Raw genomic sequence first — 19482 nt, 5'->3', positions numbered from 1 at the left:
GCAAAGGGTTCACACACACACACACACACACACACACACACACACACACACACACACACACACACACATACATACACACACACACACACACACACACACACACACACACACACACACACTCTCTCTCTCTCTCTCTCCCTCTCTCTCACATGCACTCTCACTCTCTCTCTCACACACACACACACAGACACACACACACACACACACACACACACACACACACACACACACACACACACACACACACAAGCACGCACACAAACATATAAAACTTCAAATGCACTTACGTTCAAGCTGGCGAACCCTCGCCTCGAGTTCTTTTACTTGAGCTGGAACACAGACATAGAGTTATCAATAACAGTGTTTTAAGTGATATGGAAGGTGGAGAAAAGACTATATTATTTCAAAACAAAATAAGGTAATCTTGAACTTCTGTGAACGACGTTAAACTTTTCGATTCAGTTATTGTATCATCACTGTGTCACAGGGAAATGTCCAGATTTAATCAATACTACTAATAATAAATCACTTTTCTATAGCGCAAGTCCCGATAACAGCTCCGCGCGCTTTACAATTCCAATGCAAAAAACATAAAAATCACACACAAAAATGCAACTTAAACTAACATAGCAACAAGACGAAGCACAGTCAACAACAGCACACACAAAAACAATTATTAGAAAGAAATGATAAACTCAGTATAATAATTATTGAACCTGGACAGGAAAGACTGCGTAACATGGAATCAGTTTTGAGCTCGCCACACTCTCTTCACACATGTATATGTCGTGCTGAATTCACGTAATTGCCGATTCCGCGTAATGGGCAACATTTTTGCCCATTTCGCGTACTCGGCAAAACGCTGCCCAATACGTGAAATCGGTTTCTAAAATTTGCCCATTTTGCGAAATCGGCAGCCACTTTTTGGTTTTAAAGTTTTCAAATGCCTGGGATATCATCACACTTAGACAACTAGATACTCGAATGGATAGATATTGCAATAATCGATAAGTTATGGCAAGTTATTGCAGAAAGTGTACTTTTCTTGCATTTCTGGAGTTATGCTCGACACAGACCAACATAGACCACACAAAACATAGTAGGGAGCTAAAACAATGTTAATGCAATGTTCTGGTGACACAAAAAGTAACAGACTGGCTGTCGCTTTTGCGAAATGGGCACATTTTAGAAGCCTTTCCGCATTTATATACACTTTAAGCATTTCCCTACAGAATTTGTTCCTACAAATAAATGTGTTGGACTTACTTCTAGCAAACTGGGTCTCCTGCACATAACGGTTTTTCAGGGCAACTTGTTTTTCGACCTCTCTCCCCAAGTCCGCCTCCTTTCTGTGCCAGTCTTGAGTGGCCAATGCACACAGCCGAACTTCCTCTGTTGACAAATAAACACAGGATACAGATTTCAGGACTATGGCATGTACAGGTTAAACAGCGGACCCCCCGCCCGGCCCCCCTCCCTGTGTTCATCATCATCATCACTACCCCGCTCCCACTTTTTACATTTAGTCAAGTTTAGATTTTTTTCTTCTCACATTTGCTTTATTGTGTGTTTGTTCGTCCCAAGAAGGACAGATTGTAAGTAAAATGCCCAGCCTTAAATCTTTATCCTTGTAAAATAAAGTTCAGTGGGTCTCAGTAAAAGGGAAGGTCTTTAAACCGGGGTTCCACTAGCTGTAGTCGATATATGTTACTATAAGGACTGGGTGGCCGAGTGGTAACGCACTTGCGCTCGGAAGCGAGAGGTTGCGAGTTCGACCCTGGGTCAGGGCGTTAGCAATTTTCTCCCCCCCCTTTCCTATACTGTTCAAAAAAAGAAACGCATAGCTTGTAATATTTGGTTAATTTAGTTATATGCCTACAAGGATATCCACCAAACTGCAGAAAATGTTTATCTGGTCGTCGACCTTTCGTCCATTGCCACAAGTGAGCTCTGCACGTGACGCATGCGTTATCAGTGGCTACAATGTCAAAATTGCTCATTTGGCATGACCACTCGTCATGCTTCAGTGTAATCTCGTGAAACTCGGGGAATATTGAGCTCTCACCATGTCTTCCAAAACCCATAAAAGCGGATTGTTCGCCACAAAGAAATCAGACGACAATTCAGCGACGAAAGATGGCCCGATTGAGCAGAGAAGACCGCCAAATTGCATTGGGTCGTTTACAAGCAGGCCAAAGTCAAAGTGCAATCGCCAGGCACTTCCACGTGTCCCAGAGCACCATCAGTAGACTGTGGGTCAGGTTTCAAGCCACTGGCTCCGTTGCTGACTTGCCACGAGCGGGAAGACCAAGGGCGACAACTGCTGCTCACGACCGCTTCATACGGCTCCGCCACCTCCGGAATCGTTTCCTGTCGGCCTCATCTTCTGTCCAGGCTCTCCCCGGGCCACACCGATTATCGGACCAGACCGTGCGGAACCGCCTGCATGAAGCTGGTTTGAGAGCTCGCAGACCTCACAGAGGAGCTGTCCTCACCCGCCGCCATCGCCAGAACCGAGTGCAGTGGGGCAACCAGCACCTTCGCTGGACCGTCCGGAATCACTGGAGACACGTGTGGTTTAGCGACGAGTCCTACTTCCTGCTCCAGCGACATGATGGTCGGAGGAGGGTCTACCGGAGAGTATAACGAACGTTACGCGCCCAACTGTGTGGATGAGGCACCCGTTCATGGTTGTGGAGGCGTCATGGTGTGGGGGGCGATCAATACCGCTGGAAGGAGCACCCTGGTGCACGTCCAAGGGCGCATAACTGCCCAGCGATACGTGGAGGAAATTCTGCGCCCACACGCCCTTCCTCTTCTGGCTGACCAGGATGCCATATTCCAGCAGGACAACGCTCGCCCGCACACAGCACGACTCACCACCCAGTTCCTCACCGACCACCATGTCCAGGTGCTTCCCTGGCCATCCATGTCGCCAGACATGAACCCGATAGAACACCTCTGGGATGAATTGGACAGACGTGTGCGCAGGCGAGAAGAAGCGCCGGCAAATCACCGCGATCTATTGTAGGCACTTCAGGAGGAGTGGGACACCATCCCACAGCAAGATATCCGGCATCTGATCCAGTCCATGCCCAGAAGGTGCCGGGCAGTTGTTGCTGCTCAAGGCAGTCACACCCCCTACTGACTTGACAGCCTCGGCACCCAATCGTATTGATTGACTGATTGATTTGAAGATGCAAATGAATTGTGTGTGCATTCAACTGTGTCCATACCAAATTTCAAACAAATAATCTAAATATTGGATTTTCTGTTAATTTTTTCGAAAAATAAAACAAATTTGGCAAGTAGCAACTATGCGTTTCTTTTTTTGAACAGTATAACCTAGGTGGTGGGTTCAAGTGCTAGTCTTTCGGGTGAGACGAAAAACCGAGGTCCCTTCGTGTACACTACATTGGGGTGTGCACGTTAAAGATCCCACGATTGACAAAAGGGTCTTTCCTGGCAAAATTGTATAGGCATAGATAAAAAAAATGTCCACCAAAATACCCGTGTGACTTGGAATAATAGGCCGTGAAAAGTAGGATATGCCCCGAAATGGCTGCGATCTGCTGGCGGATGTGAATGCGTGTTGTATTGTGTAAAAAAAATTCCATCTCACACGGCATAAATAAATCCCTGCGCTTTGAATAGTGTGCGCGATATAAATTGCATAAAATAAAAAAATAAAAAATAAAAATAAATTTCTGCGCTTAGAACTGTACTCGAAAATACGCGCGATATAAGCCTCATATTGATTGATGATTGATTGTTTACAGATGCAAAAACACTGAACAGTAGGGAGCGTATGCAAGACGGTGCGACTGCTTGTCGTACGACGAGCGCCCCGAAGTTTGATAGCTCTCGGTCCGACAACTTTTGTCGTGCTGCCAAATTCACAGGCATCGGACAGCCTCCCCGATAGCTAGCGGGGGGGGGGGGGGGGGGGGGGGATTCCCTTGTTTACGGTCGCTCTGCGCGTGCGCCAGACGCAGCAGCTGAGCCCTGTCAAGGCTCCGCTTGCTGTGGCTGGATGACCGTGGCTGGCTCACACCAAATCGGCCCCACGCAAACATCTTGATATGCACGAGACGCATGAAACCGCAACGCGAGTATCACTTGCGAGACAAGGCTAAGCACCCATTCTGTTCGCAAACTGAATGTTGTCAGTGATCACATCCGTCAACAGTCAACTGCAAAATATCGTGCATGCAGAATATGAATGTGTGCATGTATCTCGTCCCCCCAAATCGTATGTCTTAGAATGTTTCTTCTTTCCCGGTAACGCTGCAATCTGGTGGCCGCCATCTTCAAATAAAAGTTATCGTACCGACAACAGTGCTTATTGGTAGGGATAGGCACCCCTAACTTTGCCTACGATAGGCGCTATCAGTCGTTCATTATTCCACGATAGGGGGTTATCGGAAGTTTTCTGTTTCTCGTACCGACAAAACCCCTGTCGAAGTCTTCCTGAATATGGGCCCAGGACATTAAGAAAACAGAGGAATCGGTTGTTATGGCTATCATGGGCCGTTGTAGTTTTAATGTTTTCATTGTGCCGCTGAAAAAAAGTAAAGGAAAAAACTGAATGTGTGTGTCTTCTTGGCAGGCGAAGCCTAACATTATTTGATTGCCAATCATAAAATGTGTGAGAAAGAGATCAGATAGGATGATTGCAGACAAGCAAACGTTTTGACGAATTGACCATCGAAAAGGAAGAAATGACGTTTGTGTGCATATGTGCCCACGCTTGTGTACTTGCGAGCGTACTGCGTGTGTGTGTGAGTGTGTGTGTGTGTGTGTGTGTGTGTGTGAGTGAGAAAGAGAGTGTGTGTGTGTGTGTGTGTGTGTGTGTGTGTGTGTGTGTGTGTGTGTGTGTGTGTGTGTCAGAAAGAGAGATAGAGTATGTGTGTGTGTGTCTATGTCTGTGTGTATGTGTCAGAGAGAGAGAGAGATAGAGTGTGTGTGTGTATGTGTGTGTGTATGTGTGTGTGTGTGTGTGTGTGAGAGAGTGTCTGTGTGTGTGTGTGTGTGTGTGTCAGAGAGCGAGAGAGAGAGAGAGAGAGAGAGAGAGAGAGAGAGAGAGAGAGAGAGAGAGAGAGAGAGAGAGAGAGAGAGTATAGGGATGACATCTGACCTTTCAGAGCATTCAGAGTGATCTCCAAGGTGTCCTTCTCGTTGGTTGTTCTCTCCAGCCTGGCTGTTGCTTGTTGTTCCTCCTGTCTGGCTCGTCTGGCTTCCATTTCCAGTGGAAGGACTGACTCATTTCTCTGGCGTAGTTGAGCTGTGTGAAAGACAACATAAAAGTGGGTACCGTCAAATGTGGCCAACCTGCCGACCCCATGTCCTTTCTACCCCCAGCAGCAGTACTGAAAATAATTACACATTCAGAGACATTATAGCTGCAGGGTTGGAATTTGGATCCACGTCAAGGACCTGTTTTCAGTCGTCCTTGATCCACGTATATAATATATACGCTTTCTGTCAATCTAACACATAGCTGGGGGGGACATAGCTCAGTTGGTAGCGCGCTGGATTTGTATTCAGTTGGCCGCTGTCAGCGTGAGTTCAAACCCACGTTCGGCGGAAATTTATTTCTTAGAGTCAACTTTGTGTGCAGACTCTCTTCGGTGTCCGAACACCCCCCGTGTACACTACATTGGGGTGTGCACGTTAAAGATCCCACGATTGACAAAAGGGTCTTTCCTGGCAAAATTGCTTAGGCACAGTTAATAATTGTCTACCTATACCCGTGTGACTTGGAATAATAGGCCGTGAAAGGTATTATGCGCCGAAATGGCTGCAATCTACTGGCCGTATAAAATTTCATCTCACACAGCATCATTGCAGAGCGCCTAGAACTGTACCCACGGAATATGCGCGATATAAGCGTCCTATTGATTGATTGAAAACATAATGGCCTTTTAAGACGTCTAAATTATATACTTTTCTTGGATTCAGCGGGCTTCTCAGTGCACGCCCCAGGAAGCTTTTAATTTCTACCCCAAACCCATCCCAGTAAGAGATTACTTGAGAGGGGATGGGTCTCTATAGATCCCCTTCATCCCCCCCCCCCCAAAAAAAAAAGTCGCAAATTACTACATTTAGTCAAGCTGTGGAACTCACAGAATGAAACTGAACGCACTGCATTTTTTCACATTGACCGTAGTCCGCCGCTTGTGCAAAACGGAGTGAAACTGACGAGTCTGTTCAGCGCGGTAGTGGTTTCGCTGTGCTGCATAGCACGCTTTTCTGTACCTCTCTTCGTTTGAACTTTCTGAGCGTGTTTTTAATCCAAACATATCATATCTATATGTTTTTGGAATCAGGAACCGACAAGGAATAAGATGAAATTGTTTTTAAATCGATTTCGGAAATTTGATTTTGATAATAATTTTTATATTTTTAATTTTCAGACCTTGTTTTTAATCCGAATATAACATATTTATATGTGTTTGGAATCAGAAAATGATGAAGAATAAGATGAACGTAAATTTGGATCGTTTTATAAAAAATAATTTTAATTACAATTTTCAGATTTTTAATGACCAAAGTCATTGATTAATTTTTAAGCCACCACGCTGAAATGCAATACCGAAGTCCGGCCTTTGTCGAAGATTGCTTGGCCAAAATTTCAACCAATTTGATTGAAAAATGAGGGTGTGACAGTGCCGTCTCAACTTTTACCAAAAGCCGGATATGACGTCATCAAAGACGTTTATTGAAAAAAAGAAAAAAATGTTCCGGGGATATCATACCCAGGAACTCTCATGTCAAATTTCATTAAGATCGGTCCCGTAGTTTAGTCTGAATCGCTCTACACACACACACACACACACACACACACACACACACACACACACACACACACACACACACACACACACACACACATACACCACGACCCTCGTCTCGATTCCCCCTCTATGTTAAAACATTTAGTCAAAACTTGACTAAATGTAAAAAGCTGATTGACTGACTATTCGAGTTTAAGATCCTCTTAGATCAGGTGGCTTAAATTGGGACAGGTATTGGTAATACACTGAGGATAAACCATATGGTGTGATATTTTGACTCATACAAGCCCACTGCAGCTGTTTTATCCGACACGCCAATATTAGGCTTGTTTTGTCAAAGTATCGGGGTACGATCATGATAAGACAAGAGATGATACATGCGTGTCTTTGCGTTTTCCAAGACTTTCCCGGTGAGTTTGGGATCTTTTTTGTGCGCATGTGTGCACACAGGGGTTTTCAGACACCAAAGAGCTCGAGAGTCTGCACAAAGTTGACTCTGAGAAATTAATCTCTCGCCGAACCTGGGATTTGCACTCCGACAGCGACAGACTCGTAACAAAGCCAGTGGGCTACCGCCTTAGCTACGTCCCCACCCCGCGGGAGCCCCGAGTAGAATTATAGAACCAGTCATAGTCATACAAACGAAAGGAAGGGGTACACTTTGATAAAACAAAAAATAATCCAGAAACCATGTGAACCCACACAAACACGTGCATGCCTGTGCCATTTCATGCCTCTGTGAACACAGAGAAACAGACAGACAGACACACACACACACACACACACACACGCACGCACGCACGCACACACACACACTCACACACACACACTGGCACGCATGCACGCGCGCATGCACGCACTGTAATACACAAGCACACGGAGGCAAGGATACCTGTTAGTGTTTCAAGCTGTGCCCTGTAAGTGTTGGCCAAATCCTGTAGCTGAGTTGCCTGGGCCTGGTAGACAGTTGAAGTCTGTCCGTATGCCACAGAGCGATCTGTAAAGTAAATTTCAATAGAAATGTACCTACCTATAATACACTGCAGTTAACTAGACTAGACATTGTTAATTGCTATAAATCAGCAGCAGCCATTTGTATCCTAACTAACCCCGTAAAGACACAATAGACGAGGTTATTAGATAACTTTGTTGCGTTTGTATGGGTTGTGACCGAGTGAACACCCTTGCTTTTAGGGGGACAATTAATCCCCACGTGCTCAGGCCTTGTCAACGTGTTTCAGACATCCCCTCACTAGTAATTGAACCGCGATTTGTGAAATGTTTTTGGGATCGATTGCTAAAACTTAAATTTTAATAGCAATTTTCAAATTTGTAATGACCAAACTCATGCATTCATTTTTAAGCCTCCAAGGTGAAATGCTATACCAAAGTCCGGGCTTTGTCGAAGATTACTTTACCAAAATGTCAAGCTATTTGATCAAAAACTGAGGATGTGACAGTGCTGCCTCAACTTTCACAAAAAGCGATCTCTGGCGAGGTATACTAATACCTGTAAATCGACCCGAGGGAAAATATGCACGATATTCAGGACGAGGTGTGTAAGCTTTTTATCCCATTTTCATTAAAAAAAACGAACTTTTTGACACAAACTCTGCGAGTGCCTGTTCACTGCTCATCAAACCTTCTGCCACCGAAAATCGTGTCATGATTTTTTTTTTTTATTATTTTTATTTTTTTACCTCAGTTGCATGCAGGCTGCTTCCACCCTTCCTTGTTTTCTTCTCTCTTTTTCCTTTCCTTTTTTTTCTTCTTGTAAATAGGCGGTGAGCATCCTTCTTCATTGGTCTTTTTTCTTCTTTTTAACTCCAACATAGAGGTATATTACACTCACGAGACATGGACATTTTCTCTTTACAATGGAAATATTCCTTATATTTACAAATCAAATTTTCTACTTAATATTTGAAACTCAAAAATTACAAACACTGATCCCCGACAAGTTGTCTTTCTAAAAATACTAACACACATTTTCCCAATTAATATTACGTGATTTACAACATTTCTCATCTTTTTACAACAACTTGTGTCTTGATAGCCAAATATTATATCCTGCATTTTAAACTTAACCCTTAATCCAGCCTTTTCCTCTATCCAGTTTTCTATCTTCGTCCAAAACAATTTTACCGGTATGCACTCATAAAAAAAATGTTCAACAAAATCAACTTCCGTACAACATATACAACATCTGTTATTCTCCCTGACTTGCATTTTACATAATAAAATATTTGTTGGATATATGTTATGTAAAATTTTCCCTTGCAATTCTCTTAACCTCACTTCTTTGGAAACATAGGCAAGGGTCCAAATTTCCTTATCTACTTGTACACCAAACTTCCTCAACCAAAAATTATATACACAAGGTTTTTCTACAGCAGTATCTACACTTTTCTTTTCTATCATTTTTTGTATTTTGCTTATTTTTTATCATATACAGGCTACCATCAAACAATTGCTTATCCATCTGGACAATAATATATTTATTTTCAATCCAATTAATCCATACTTTGGGTAATGCGTTTATTAATGCCCAATAATCCAATAAAATATTTGCATTATTCTTTCCAATTTGTATATATACCTCTGCTGCTGACTTCAATCTCTTTTCTTCCACTATAAACAAATCACTTACTCTTTCAATCCCAGCATTTTTCCAATAAAAATAAAACAACATTTTCCCTTTATACCGAATCAAATCATTACTCCTCAAAATCTGTTTATAAAAATTGTTTACATCAATCTTATGTTCCATCCTAAGCTTGTAACTCAAATGTGTCCACACTACTCTCTGCCAAAATGGGCTTCCAATCATTGTCAAATTCAATTCCTTACTCGGTTTAACATTCAAATCAAAACAACCATACCCTGAAACAACATGTCCCAGAAACCATAGTGGTATAAACGTCCAATTTTCTCCCTTCTTTTCATACAAACGTCCAACCCATTGTAAATAGAAAGACTCTTGCATACTGTGCACATTTAGCATTTTCAACCCACCTTCACTTATTTCTTTCTCCATTACTTTCCTTTTCACTTTTTCAAATGCTTTTTTATTCGAACACTTTCTCTGCCAAATAAACTTATAAAACAATCTATTTAACTCTGTCAAAACCCGATCTGGCAATCCAATCGTCTGCATCACAAATACTAACTGTGAAATAAAAAAACATTTGATTATTACAATTTTACCGTGAATCCTTAAATCTCGTCGACTCCATATCTTAATCAACTTCTTAATCTTCTGAACTCTGAATACCCAATTCTGTTCAACATTTATTGCTCTATCATTATTTACGAAATATATACCTAAAATCTTAATCTTCTCTGTGCACTCAAAGGGCAACTTTTGCTGACCACAATGCTGTCCAATTTTCATTATTTTGGCTTTATTAACATTCAGGGTCAGTCCTGAAAACTTTGCAAACTTTATTATTATATCTTTAACTTTAAATACATCACCACTGTTCTGTAAAAATATTGTTGTATCGTCTGCTAACTGTTTAATTTTTAGGGCACTCTCCTCGCCCACCTTTGAGGGTAATTCAACACCCGTTATATCACTTTTCCTAATTTTAATGGCAAGTATTTCCACCGCCAATATAAAGGCCAGGGGTGAAAATGGACAACCTTGTCTTATACCACACTTCAAGGGAAACGGTTCTGAAATCCACCCTCCGTGATTAATACTACTAAAAGTGTCTGTCATTAAAAGCTTAACCCATTTTTGAAAATCTTCACCAAAACCATATGAACTAAATGCTTCTATCATAAATTCCTTATAAATGGAATCAAACGCTTTACGATAGTCAAGGGCCAATATAAACCCAGACTTATTCGCTCGATTTAAATACTCTATTACGTCATCTATTGTACGAATCACGGTTCCAATATTCCTTCCTTTTATGATATTCATGTGCGAAACGAGTCCCTTTTTGTTTCCAGTATGAATGCATTTGATACTGTGCAGTTACCGGCCGGTTTCAGTCGGTTACCCGAGCTGGCATTCGTCAAAACTGCGAAAGACCGCATTCTGATAATCTTCGCTTCACAGCTAGCGACGGGAGAGAATGATACTCGAAGGAAAGTAACTCATTTTTGACCTGAGTTCAGGATTCGAAAGACCGCGTGTGTGATTTTACAAGCGATGAAGATGATTGCTGAGTTTGTGCTTATTCGAACCTTTGTACTTCAGTGTTCAAATTTGGATTACCTACTTCTTCAATCGTCACTTACTGATTTAGGTGAGCCTAACTTTGATTGACTTTGATGTCTGTCGTTGTCTTAGGCCATTAGGTCTGGGGGAAAACGGCGCACCACTGTCGAGTTGTTTTTATGCGGCAACGCATGTAGCATTGTGGTCTCTGTATGTCCAAGATCCGACCTTCTTCGCCACCTTTTATTCTAACAGTATCACCAACTTTGAAAATGGCAATTTCCATGCTGGTCAACTTGAGCCGAAGATACTACATGTATAGCAAACGACAGATCCTGCAGCAGACGACAGATCTGTAGCAAGTTCAAGTTTTATTAGTCCATAACCCCTGGGGGCATCTTGAACAATAAATACAATCAATACAATCATGATATATGCTAATATAGTAAATAAAGAAATTAAAAAAATCAAAAAATCATGAAAAACTGTTACAATTTTTTATTAATAAAGTCCAAAATATTCTTTAGCAATTTCTTTTTCTTAGTAGCAAACAACTTTTTAAATTTAAGTGCATTAGTTTTTTTCCAATAATAAGGTGGTAACAACTCAGCTCTTTCTTCTTTGAAAAAATCACAGACAAATAAATAATGGAATTCATCACCTATGTCTTGTGATACACATTTGGTGCATGTTCTCTCTGACCTCGGGATGTTGAGATAACGTTCTTTCTGTACAGGCAAATTGTTATTTAATGTTCTAAACTTCATCATTGAAACACATTGCTGATATGGCAGGTGTGTGACATAGTCTTCACATGCAAAAATATCTTTAAACATTCGATAATTCCAAAAAGTATTTTTTGTTCCAATTTCTGTAAACCATTTATGGATATACTGGTCATACAAGCTTCTTTTTACTTTCTTTTTAAACCATTCGCTTGAGTATTGAACATTTTCTTGAAAAGTCCAAAGGCCAGAGAGACCAATTTCATTTAAGGTTTTTTCAATAAAACATAAATAATTAGATTCAATCATCTTGTTGATATACAATTTATAAGTAAAGCAATACACAATACTTGAACATTTATTTTTATGAATAGGACTAATTAGTTTATACCAATAGCAAAGCATTCTACATTTCATATTAACATCTAGTGGATATCTTCCAAGTTCACCAAATATCATAGCATTTGGAGTTGATTTTTTTAGTTTGAAAACAATTTTATAAAAACGCAATTGAAGTTTAGTAGCAAGTTCACAGGAACCAAAACCCCATACCTCACATCCGTATAGTAAAATTGGAGCAATCATTTTATCGAACAGGTCAACTTGTATGTCCACAGGCAGTGACAATTGTCTACAAGTACGCAAAAGAACAAACATTGCCCTTGAGGCACGATCATATAGATTCTTCTGTGCGACTGAAAATTTATTATTATAATTAATTTTAAGGCCCAAGTACATTACATCAAACACTACTTCGATTGAATTCTTTCTTTCTTTATTTGGTGTTTAACGTCGTTTTCAACCGTTCAAGGTTATATCGCGACTGTTCGATTGAATTGCCATTATACGTAAACAATGGTTTATTTCTAATCTTACCTCTGGAAAAAACTATAACTTTCGTTTTGTTTACATTAATATTTAGACGCCATTTTGAACAGTATTCGTGCATTTTGTTTAAACATTCTTGCAGGTTTTTTTCGGACTCTGAGCAGATCACAGTATCATCCGCATACAGTAATAAAAACATTTGAAACAAAACATTTACATCAGTATCATCCATTCCAACCACAATAGCCTCTCTTGACATAGATTGTAAACCATTACTGTTTTCCAACAGAAAAGGCTTTAGATCATTTAAAAATAGAGCAAAAAACAGCGGTGACAAGTTTTCCCCTTGTCTAACTCCACACAAACTGGGAAAATATCCAGAACACTCACTATTAACTTTAACGCAAGACTTGGCATTTCTTACAGTTTTTTAAAAACTTCCCATTAACATCAGAACTAACTAATTTCTCCCATAAAAAATGCACGGCGAACTTTATCAAACGCTTTTTCATAGTCTACAAATGCACAAAACAGTCGCTTCTTTTTGTTGAGAACAAAATTTAATATACAATGCAAAGTAAAAACATGGTCTAGTGTTGAAAAACCTGTGCGGAAACCTGTTTATTCTTGACCTAATTTATTATTACTCTGACGAGACAGCCTTGTTCTATTGAACCATATTTAGCAATCAATGCTCTAAAAGCGATAACAAATGAACAAAACTATAAGCATACTGTTTTAGTGTAAGTTTTATTTTGTTGCTCAAGATTTTGAATCAGGATGTTCTTGGGATTGATCTAAGCGGTTGCCAAAGAAGCGTACCTCGTTACGACAACTTTACTAGAGTTGTGCGCCTTGAATCACTGTGTGTCTTTGTCGCTCTCTCTCGTGCTCTCTGTCTCTCAGTCTCACCGCGTCGGACAACTCATAATCTTCACTCAGCTCTATTCACCCAAACAGATTATGTACATTCTTTGTTGTTTTCTTTATTTCTTCAATGATAATGTTTGTAGATCGTTAACCAAACGTCAGTTCGACTTTTATACGGCAGAATATCTCAATCGTTTTGCTGAAAAAAAGTGGTCCCCGGGTTAACGATAAATATGCAGATGACCTCTAAATTATTCAAATCTTTCTTTCTTTATTTGGTGTTTTACGTCGTTTTCAACCACGAAGGTTATATCGCGACGGGTAAATTATTGAAATGTACTCTGAGATCAAAGACAATGACCAATGACAGGTGAGATCGAGACTCGGTTGTGATGGATAATCCATATGGTTGTGATGGATTTTCCAGAATAATCCCCTCTACAGCTAACAGAGACAAAGAGGCATGTCATAGGATAAGTCATGTGAAGTTTCATGAAAATCGGTCCAGTAGTTTTCTCGGAATCGCTCTACACACACACACACACACACACACACACACCACACACACACACACACACACACACACACACACACACAACGACCCTCGTCTCAATTCCCCGTCTATGTTAAAACATTTAGTCATAACTTGACTAAAATAATGTAAAAACAACACAAGGGGAAACTCTTAGCCTGTTCGCTGCCAGTAAATATGTGTATACAATGCATTACCTGTATTTACCTGAATTGACAACGTACAATGTGTCCTTGATGTATACATGAATACACCTCACACGCACACATTGGTAGTTGTTACATTTAGTCAAGTTTAGACCTTTATAAAACTTTACAAACATATTCTTCCAAATCATATCCCTGGACCATTGTTTCTTTTTTTGGGTATAAATACCTTTGATGACGTCATATCCGGCTTTTAGTGAAATTTGAGGTGGCACTGTCACGCTCTTATTTTTCAACCAAATTGATTGAAATTTTGGTCTAGTAATCTTCGACAAAGCCCGGACTTCGGTATTGCATTTCAGCTTGGAGGCTTGAAAATTAATTTATGAGTTTGGTCATTAAAAATCTGAAAATTGTAATGACAATTATATTTTTATGAAACGATCCAAAAATAATTTCATCTTATTCGACATCATTTTCGGATTCCAAAAACATATACCGGTAAATATGTTATATTTGAATTAAAAACAAGCTCAGAAAATTAATAATATAAAAATTATGATTAATTTCCTAAATCGATTTAAAAACATCTTGTATCTTATTTCCTGTCGGTTCCTGATTCCAAAAACATATAGATATGTTATGTTTGGATTAAAATCAAGCTCAGTAAGTTTAAAAGAGTAGAGATACAGAAAAGCGTGCTGTCCTCCTCAGCGCAACCACTACCGCGCTGTACTGGGTTGTCAATTTCACTGCCTGTTCAACGAGCGGGGTACTGACGATGCTATACGGTCTTGGTAAAAAAAAAAAATGCAGTGCGTTCAGTTTCATTATGTAAGTTCGACAGTTTGACTAAATGTAGTGATTTCGCCTTTTGCGACTTGTTTTTGTTCTTCTTTTGTCGTTTATTGAACGTTTTGTTGCCCATTAAAGCAAGTTACCCAGGACATCAGCAAAAGCGTTAAAGTGGGGGTCTTAAAAGGCAGGCTCCTCTGTATGTATGAAGAAGCTGTCGATCTGAAAATTCCTCATGCTGATGCTTGAACTAATGCCAATACAGTGGAAGCACATTTTTAAGACCTTTTACCATCTGAGAAAATCGGGTCTTTAAAAGGAAGCTAGAAATAAAGGTAAATTTACAGAGACTATAAACAGAAATTTTGAAAAAATCAAGGTCTTTGAGGGGGAAGACTAAAATTGGGAGTGGGGGAGGGGGGGGAGGGTCTTAAAAGGGGGTTTACACTGTCTAACTTTAGGTAAGACTGGGAGTAGAGAGACTTCTCTTTAGTGGCATGTGTGTCACGTGACTTACCTTCTGCAGTTTTCTTCTGGCGTTCGAAAACACGGTTTTGGGTGGTCAGCTCTTCTGCTTTTCTCTCTGTCGCTCTCAGCCTTTCTGCAAAGTGCATCAACAAGTTAGTATTAAATTCGATGAATGAATTTCAATTATCAAATTATCTAACCTCTGATTTCCCCTCCCCCTTCCCCCTTAATGAAGCAAAGCATCTTTACTTCAATCAATCAATCAATGAGGCTTATATCGCGCATATTCCGTGGGTACAGTTCTAGGCGCTCTGCAGTGATGCCGTGTGAGATGAAATTTTATACGGCCAGTAGATTGCAGCCATTTCGGCGCATATTTACCTTTCACGGCCTATTATTCCAAGTCACACGGGTATAGGTAGACAATTATTAACTGTGCCTAAGCAATTTTGCCAGGAAAGACCCTTTTGTCAATCGTGGGATCTTTAACGTGCACACCCAATGTAGTGTACACGGGGGGAGGGTTCGGACACCGAAGAGAGTCTGCACACAAAGTTGACTCTGAAATAAATTTCCGCCGAACCTGGGATCGAACTCACGCTGACAGCGGCCAACTGAATACAAATCCAGCGCGCTACCAACTGAGCTATATCCCCATGTTCGTTTCTATGACTAATCTTGGCGGGGATATAGCTCAGTTGGTAGCGCGCTGGATTTGTATTCAGTTGGCCGCTGTCAGCGTGAGTTCGACCCCAGGTTCGGCGGAAATTTATTTCACAGAGTCAACTTTGTGTGCAGACTCTCTTCGGTGTCCGAACCACCCCCCGTGTATACTACATTGGGTGTGCACGTTAAAGATCCCACGATTGACAAAAGGGTCTTTCCTGGCAAAATTGCTTAGGCACAGTTAATAATTGTCTATCATACCCGTGTGACTTGGAATAAGGCCGTGAAAAGTAAATATGCGCCGACATGGCTGCAATCTACTGGCCGTATAAAATTTCATCTCACACGGCATCACTGCAGAGCGCCTAGAACTGTACCCACGGAATATGCGCGATATAAGCCTCATTGATTGATTAATCTTCACAGTTCTCACTATCTTAAATTCAACATATGTTTTCAGGTAGCACATAATAGATGTAAGAACTTCCTTTCATTAATAAAATCTCACATTGTCAAACAGTCAGATCTTCCTTTCAGTAGTAAAACCTCACAGTGTTTGATGTTCCTTCCAGCAAGAATTGTTTTAGTTAAGCAGTAAAACCTCACGGTGTCAATTGCCCGGTCTTCCCATCTGAAGTAAAACATCACAGTGTCAATTGTCCGGTCTTCCTATCAGATGTAAAACACCACGGTGTACATTGCCTGGCCTTCCTATCAGAAGTAAAACATCACAGTGTCAATTGTCCGGTCTTCCTATCAGAAGTAAAACATCACAGTGTCAATTGCCCGGCCGTCTTCCTTTCCAAATCCCTCTGGTCTTACTCTTACCTTCCAGATCTCTGTTCTTGTCTTCCAATCTCTTCTTGTTCGTTTCCAGCTCATGCACACGTACTGCAAGAAGAATGGGAACATTATGTGCCTGATATATAGTCATCATACGTTGAATTGTTTTGAAGGAATTGTTTCCTTTATTTTGCTTTGTTGTTTTGCTGGTGCGTGCGTTAATGTGTGTGTGTGTGTGTGTGTGTGTGTGTGTGTGTGTGTGTGTGTGCGTGCGTGCGTGCGTACGTGTGTGTGTGTGTGAACACGCGGCTTGTCTTTCACACTGTCTGCCTTCTTGTCCAAGTGTCTGTGTCCGTCTTTCCATCCACGTCTCAGTCTGCCTCTGCAATAGCAACTCTTGAACGCACATAATCCTCAATACTAATCCACATGTATGCAGGTGATACGTGAACACTGCTTACCGTTCAGTCTGTCACAGTCTGACGTCAGAGTGCTCCTGACCTCAGCCAGGCTCGCAACCTCTCTCTCAGACGATTCCTGCAAGTCTCCCAGCTCGTTGCTCAGCTCGTGCATGCGGACCTTCAGAACGTTGGCCTCTCCTGTCAAACACAACACCAATGTGCTCACCCGAGGGCTCGTCGTGACTGAAACTTTCCGGTATTTCACAGCATTTTCACTTGAACTTTCCGGTATTTTAAAGCGATTTCTCTCTCTCTCTCTCTCTCTCTCTCTCTCTCTCTCTCTCTCTCTCTCTCTCTCTCTCTCTCTCTCTCTCTCAGTGACCACTTTCCCATTTGTATCACTTGGTCTCGTAAAGGGGTTAAAATTCCAAGGGTTGGTCACAAAACTATTACATATCGTTCATTCTCTCATTTCAGTGAAAGTGCATTTCTTTCTGATCTAAAAAATAGCCCACTTTCAAATACTTACAATTTTACAAATCCTGACGAAGCTTTAGAGTTTTGGACATCTATTTTCATTATCATTTACAACAAACATGCACCACTGAAAACACATCGAGTAAAGCAGACAGAAAAACCCAAATGGATCGACCAAGACATAGAAAATGCTGCAAATTACCGTGACTTCTTAAAAAAACATGGTACCCACGAAGAGTACACACAACAAAGAAATAAAGTAAATTCCTTGAAACGAAAACGTAAACAACAATATTTTCAACATCTCATTACATCTAAACAAGATTCAAAATCTATTTGGAACGCAATTAACCAACTCACAAACAAAGAAACTTCAACAAAATCTTCCCAAATAATTGACATTTCTGCAGATACACTCAATAACCATTTCTCAAAAATTGCTGATAAAGTAATTTCTTGTGATCGGACACAGTCAAATAATTTAGAACATTTAAAGGAATACTGCAATTCAAAACAGATACATTTTCAGCATACACTGCCACCAATGACTATACTGGATGTTTACTCTCATCTTCAGTATCTAAAACAAACCGGAACACGTGACATAGATGGTCTGGATGCAAAAATTATAAAAATGGCAGCTCCAGTTATCACAGATACATTGACATTTATCTATAACCTTTGTATTGACAAAAGCTATTTTCCTAAACAATTCAAACAGGCTAAAGTGATTCCTCTCTTTAAATCAGGAGATACTACAAATCCTTCAAATTATAGACCAATATCAATTCTATCAATCCTTTCAAAGCCTCTTGAAAAACATATCAATAAACACATCCTTTCTCACTTTGAGAACAATAAATTGATCCATGATAATCAATCAGGTTTCAGGCAAAAACACTCATGTCAAACAGCGCTTATTAGTTTACTAGACCAATGGCTGACAAACATTAATAATAATCAGTTCTGTGCTGCTCTATTTGTTGACTTTGCTAAAGCTTTTGACCTAATTGACCATAAACTCCTTATCAAAAAGCTTGAGATTTATGGAATTGCAACAGATTCCATAAACATTTTAACATCTTTCCTGTTAGACAGACAGCAAAGTACTTATCTGAAACAATCATACTCTTGTAAACAAACAGTAAGGTTTGGAGTACCACAAGGTTCTATTCTTGGTCCATTACTATTTTCTCTATATATAAACGACCTACCTCTATTTGTAAAATAAGACATAAGACATAAGACTTTATTTCAACCATGTGCAGTACACTAGGGACATGTTTTGGCCAGAGTACAATCAATCAATCCATACACACCCTTCCAAATGCAAAATGCATGCTTGCAATCTCAGTCACACACACGCTCACGCACGCCCGCATACATTCCCCACACAAAACCCACAACAGCACACACGCACAAGCATGCTCCTCCTTAACAAAACGTATTTAACCATCAATTGTACATATGCGTAAAATAAACAGTATAGAAGTATCAGTAAGAATTATATATGTATCAGACATCAGTTATGACGACAATAACTAAAATCACAAATCCTTAATAATTTTGAAATGCATGTGTGAACTATTTGCAGATGATACTACAATTCATTCTAGTCACCAAGATCTTATTAAACTAGCAAATATCCTCCAAGAAAACATTGAACGATTACTTGAATGGTCAGAACTAAACCATATGTCACTGAATCCAAATAAAACTAAATGCATGCTACTTACCACGAGGCAAAAAAGACAAAATCTAACATCTGGATTTCCGACATTGCTAATACGAAATCAAGATGTTACCGAAGTTGACAGCCATAA

At 40.3% G+C, this 19482-nt stretch overlaps 1 protein-coding gene across 2 annotated transcripts in view; it reads right to left on the bottom strand.

Annotated features, from left to right (window-relative positions):
* The window catches only part of LOC138983647 (adventurous-gliding motility protein Z-like), a 165972-nt gene that overhangs the window by 3726 nt on the left and 142764 nt on the right, over window positions 1-19482 (bottom strand). For both annotated transcript variants that reach the window (XM_070356930.1, XM_070356936.1), the window contains 7 exons: window positions 17243-17380; window positions 16827-16889; window positions 15382-15465; window positions 7690-7794; window positions 5138-5284; window positions 1267-1392; window positions 288-329 (listed from right to left, as the gene is read on the bottom strand). In XM_070356930.1, coding sequence (XP_070213031.1) covers window positions 288-329; window positions 1267-1392; window positions 5138-5284; window positions 7690-7794; window positions 15382-15465; window positions 16827-16889; window positions 17243-17380 — 705 coding nt within the window. The remainder of the gene's footprint in view (window positions 1-287; window positions 330-1266; window positions 1393-5137; window positions 5285-7689; window positions 7795-15381; window positions 15466-16826; window positions 16890-17242; window positions 17381-19482) is intronic.

The sequence above is a fragment of the Littorina saxatilis genome, linkage group LG1 (assembly GCF_037325665.1).
Source record: "Littorina saxatilis isolate snail1 linkage group LG1, US_GU_Lsax_2.0, whole genome shotgun sequence".
NCBI lineage: Eukaryota > Metazoa > Mollusca > Gastropoda > Littorinimorpha > Littorinidae > Littorina > Littorina saxatilis.
Note: the sequence above shows the minus strand (reverse complement) of the source record. Positions and strands in the feature narration are given on the sequence as shown.